General features: G+C 38.0%; 1 protein-coding gene across 1 annotated transcript in view; it reads left to right on the top strand.

The window, feature by feature from the left end:
* Window positions 1–353: 353 nt before the first annotated feature.
* The window catches only part of LOC311282810 (neuronal acetylcholine receptor subunit alpha-7), a 23,805-nt gene continuing 18,918 nt past the window's right edge, over window positions 354–5,240 (top strand). Inside the window, exons 1-2 of the mRNA XM_084396829.1 lie at window positions 354–488; window positions 2,225–2,364. Coding sequence (XP_084252955.1) covers window positions 434–488; window positions 2,225–2,364 — 195 coding nt within the window. The 5' untranslated portion in view covers window positions 354–433. The remainder of the gene's footprint in view (window positions 489–2,224; window positions 2,365–5,240) is intronic.

Here is a 5,240-nt window from a genome sequence, read left to right as displayed (position 1 = left end):
GTGTGTGTTTATACAGATAACTTCGAAGTTCGAACGAACGTTAGCTGAAGTTCTGAGAGAGTTTGGAACCCTCAGTTGTAACGCACTGTAACGTGACTGAAGTGTCCTCGTTTGGTATTTTGGTCTTGTTAATTTCACAGTTAATTAGTTTTATTCCAGTTCTCCAGATTGGCTGATGCACGCGTGCTGTTTAAGCGTCGCGTCAGGAGCGATCAGAGATCAGTCGCAGTCGGTCAGAGGCGCGTCGCGGGGACGCGCAAATCACACGCTGCTTTCAGTCTCATCACGCGCGCACCCGCGGCTTCATCTGTCCGCTTCACGCGCGCGGTTTTTTTTTAACGCGCTCTCGTGTCTCCATGCGGTCCGCATCACTGAGTGTATAGTGCGTTGTAGCCTCGCGTCGCGTTGAGTTTCGGTGTTCCTCTCATCAGTCATGAGCTCCTGCGACCGGACACTGACTCTGCTGGCCGCTGCCCTCCTCATACACGGTACCGAGACATTTACACTCACTCTTGTGTTGTTTTGTGTTATATGTTATGTTATGTTATGTTATGTTATGTTATGTTATGTTATGTTATGTTATGTTATGTTATGTTATGTTATGTTATGTTATGTTTACAAGGGCAGTACTATGATACATTAATAGCATCATTAATTAGCCTATATATAGGCTACTGTACTTGATACTTCAAAGAATACAATGTTACTGCTATCAAAGTATAAATCATTACTCATCCAAAAAAACGTGGAATCTATCTATCTATCCATCCATCCATCCATCCATCCATCCATATGTGTATGTAGCCTATTTATTTATTTGAATCTCCGGTGAGTTTCTGAAGAGTTTGAACTAAAGTAAGCAGATGTTTTATCACTCTGAATTTTTTTCTGTGTGTGTGTGTGTGTGTGTGTGTGTGTTTTCTGAAGATCTTGGAACTGAAGTAGGTTTGTTTCCACCCACAGATCCACTACAAAATGACTGTGATCATCATGTTTTTAATAACCTGATTCTACTAAGATCTCCATTGATTTCCATTCAAGTCCAGAGAAACCGGTTCAGTCAGACTTGATTCTCCTGAACGTAAAGCTCTTCAGAGTGTCGCTGTCCTTTGACTTTCTTTTGCTCTCAAACTGTCTGTTCTGACTGATTCCAGTCATTGCTCTTTGATTTGTTGTTCTGACCTCAACTTCTCGATTGAATACCGCTACATATTCACCCTGCAGGAAAGGACTGATTGATTTTGCAGTTTGAAAGCTGATGGTTATGTGTTGTGTGTTGTGTTGTGGGTTGTGTGTCATGTGTCATGTATTGTGTGTCGTGTGTGTTGTGTCGTGTGTCTTGTGTTGTGTTGTGTTGTGTGTCGTGTGTTATGTGTAGTGTGTTATGTGTTATGTGTCGTGTGTCTTGTGTTGTGTTGTGTGTGGTGTGTTGTGTGTCATGTGTTGTGTGTTGTGTGTCGTGTGTTGTGTGTTACGTGTCGTGTGTTATGTGTTGTGTGTCGTGTAGTATTGTGTGTTATGTGTTATGTGTTGTGTGTCATGTGTTGTGTGTCATGTGTTGTGTCGTGTGTTGTGTGTCATGTGTTGTGTGTCGTGTGTTGTTTGTCGTGTGTTGTGTGTCGTGTTGTGTGTCATGTGTTGTGTCGTGTGTTGAGTCGTGTGTTGTGTGTCATGTGTTGTGTGTCATGTGTTGTGTGTCGTGTTATGTGTTGTGTGTCGTGTGTAGTATCGTGTGTTATGTGTCGTGTTGTGTGTCGTGTGTTGTGTGTTGTGTGTCATGTGTTGTGTGTCATGTGTTGTGTGTCATGTGTTGTGTCGTGTGTTGTGTGTCATGTGTTGTGTGTCGTGTTTTGTGTTGTGTGTTGTGTGTCGTGTGCGGGTCAGTCTCTCGGGGAACGCTCAGAGTGATTGAACCTTCTCAGTCAGTTAAAGCAGTCCTGAGAAGACTTAACAAAACAGTCCAAAGCTGAGAACTCTGGGACACATTCAGACAGAATTCAGATGAATTTGATTATTTTAAGGTGATCGTTACATGAAAGGACAGTTGAACTCGTCCAGATAAGAACCGCTTTGAGGATCTGGATTTGGTGGTTTAAAACTGAAAATAGGCCAAGAATAGTTTTTGTGTGTGTGTGTGTGTGTTTATTTAGTATAAAAAAACAATATGTGTATGGAAAGTCCCTATAAAACATTAAAACCCAATGTGTGTGTGTGTGTGTGTCAGTCTCTCTGCAGGGCGAGCACCAGCGACGGCTGTACAAAGACTTAATGAGAAACTACAACCCTCTGGAACGACCCGTTTATAACGACTCGCACTCGCTCACTGTGCACTTCAGCTTCAGTCTGATGCAGATCATGGACGTGGTGAGTAAACACACACACACACACACACACACACACACACACACACACACTTCAATCAGAACTCATTTAACTTTGGACAGTTCGAATTTTACACATTAGGATTCGATTGGATGGTGAAAACCGAGCTATGATGTCATTGGTTGATATTATTTTGCCCCGCCTACTTGGCCTTCATTATGTCAGCGGAAAGGAAAAAAAAGTGTATTTAATCCTAATGCAGTTCAGACAGAAAGTCCAAAGTTCTTCAAATTTAATATAAAAATAGAATGTGATTATCATATTAAATTATGTTTTATTAACAAAGTTCGGGAGGAACACGTTCAAATGATCTATCCAATCAGCATGACAGGAGGCCTATGTTTATGAATATGTATATGTATATACGCAGCCGACTCGCCTATGAATATAGGAAAATGATGAAATTTGGCACACTTGTAGTGATAGTCATGAATAGTAATCTGACCAATTTTGGAGTCTCTAGGACCAACTCTACAGCGCCACCACCAGTTAAAAAATCCACTTTTCTAAACTTTTCTAACTTTTGAACCCTTTGATCAAGAAAAATTAAACTTAGTACACCTGGTTCCTCTCCTCATGCTGATCACATTCAAGATGGTCTCAGATGATCTTTGGACTAATCTGCACAGACATGATTTTTATTCATCATCTTTGTTCAAAAGTTACAATGTTGCAAACTTAACTAGGTTGACCCGAAATTGGTTCAGAGGCTGTATCTTGGCCAAACTTTGATCAGTTGAAACGAAAATTGGTACGCTTCATCGGAACCATGATCTGAGGGGCCATGCCAAATTTGGGAACAGCGCCACCTACAGTTCATGAGATCTGAAAGAAAATAACTTTTGAATAGTTTGTCAGAAAATCTTGATGCAACCCTTGACCAGCCCACCTCCTCACACTCAGCTGTTCCTAACCTAAATTATATTATTGAATTGTTACGAATAGATAATTGGAATTGAGCAGTTTGGCTTGTGGTGTCAGATCAAACAAAAATGTTTATATTTTATAGATAATTTCAGCTAAGACTTCTGTTATTTACGTTCATTCATTCAGCAGACGTTTTTTATCCAAAGCAGCCTAAAATTGAGGAATCCAATGAGATAATCTCTTTTCAATGGTGTTTTGGTTGCAATATAATTTATATTTGGTGGCTGAGGAAACCTTGTGTGTGTGTGTGTGTGTGAGAGTGAATTTGAATATTAATGAGATAAATGAAGTGGATCTGTTGACAGAGCTCATGAAGGAGAAGGTCTCGCATCTCTCTCTCTATTGCTTACTGTTATAAGCAACTCTGCTTGTTATAAGCAGTTACTTCTCTACTGCTTACATAATGAGTTTGCTCACCACACTATGATGTGAACTCATTAATGCTGGCTGCTAGTGTGTGTTTAAGGAGCTCACGCTAATATGATAATGATAACTCACATTTGCTCAGGTTTGAATTGCTGGCAAACATTGGGATTCACTCTGTTGAGTCTGGCGGAGTGTGTGTGTGTATTTGTGCGCTCACTGTGCTGTAATGTTTGCAGGCTATAACCGTGACGCGTGTGTATTCGGATGAGCGTGTGTGTGATGGCTAGAGATCTCAGCTGCGTCATGGCAGATGTTTTCAGCTGATGCGACAACAGCTGCGTGTTTAACCACCTCTCAAACAGACTACCATTACATATTTATTTATTTTTCCAAAATTATTTAATATTTCTTTGTTTATTCAAAATTATTTTATATGCATTGACCTGAATTTATTTATTTACTTGAAATGATTTTATGTGTATATACGTGAATTTATTTATTTATTCAGCATGCTTATTTTTATTTATTCCATATTTTTATATATACTTTTTATATTTATTTATTTATTTATTAAAAGTTATATTTATATTTATTTCAACATTTATGTATGTTAAATATCTTTTATTTTTTGTTCAAAATGATTATTATTATTTTTTTAACCAAAATATTTTTATATTAATGTATATTTGAAATTATTTTAATATTTATTTATTTATTTGTTTTGAAAAAAATATATTTTATTGCAATATTTCTTAATATAACCTAATTTTAGGATTGCTTTTTTGCTTCTTTTTTATATTTATTTATTTAGACAAATTTATTTAATATGTATTTATTTATTTAAATGCTGTATTGACCTGAATTTATTAATTCATTAATGAATTAATTCATTCATTCATTCATATAAAATATTTTTTTGTTATTTATTACATTTTGTGTATGTGTAAATAATAGTGATGCACGATGCTAATGTTCTGCTAATGTGTTGTCAGAGAGTGATGTTAGCATCTCTTTGGCACCAGGTGGAAATACACACTACAGTGTTTCCACTCTCTGATGGAGCATTTGATGAAAATGAAAATCCATTTAGAGGGAGAGAAAGAGCCATGTCAGTTTCCAATCAAGATATAAGAGAGCGCAACTGAACCCTGAATGCCATGCAGTTTCTCTAATTCCTGCTGTACTTTTAAGTCCTGCCAATGGTTTTATAATGAGAGATCTGCAACCTAGTTTCACGCAGGTTTCACAGCCACTGATCCAGTTGCGTTCGTGATTTGCAGTGATTATTCTTTTGCTATTTCTGAAACCCTGTCCCGAAAACACACCTGATGCCACGACACCTGCTCATGTCACAGCAGAGGAAATCTGCTTTTCTAATCAAACATCCCATCAAACACTCAGTTCACAGTAAAGAAGTACAAGTAATAAAACAATGATGTCAGACAATCTACGTTCTCAATCGCCTCTTGAAGCTCAAGCAGAGAAAAAGTCATGAATCACATCCGGTCCTTAAATAAGCTGTAAATTACGACGCAATCTCACTGACATTTAGAGGCGATCTCAAG

This window comes from Rutilus rutilus (genome assembly GCF_951802725.1).
Source record: "Rutilus rutilus genome assembly, chromosome: 23".
Lineage (NCBI taxonomy): Eukaryota > Metazoa > Chordata > Actinopteri > Cypriniformes > Leuciscidae > Rutilus > Rutilus rutilus.
The sequence above is the reverse complement of the archived record's forward strand: the minus strand, read 5'-3'. Positions and strand labels throughout refer to the sequence as shown.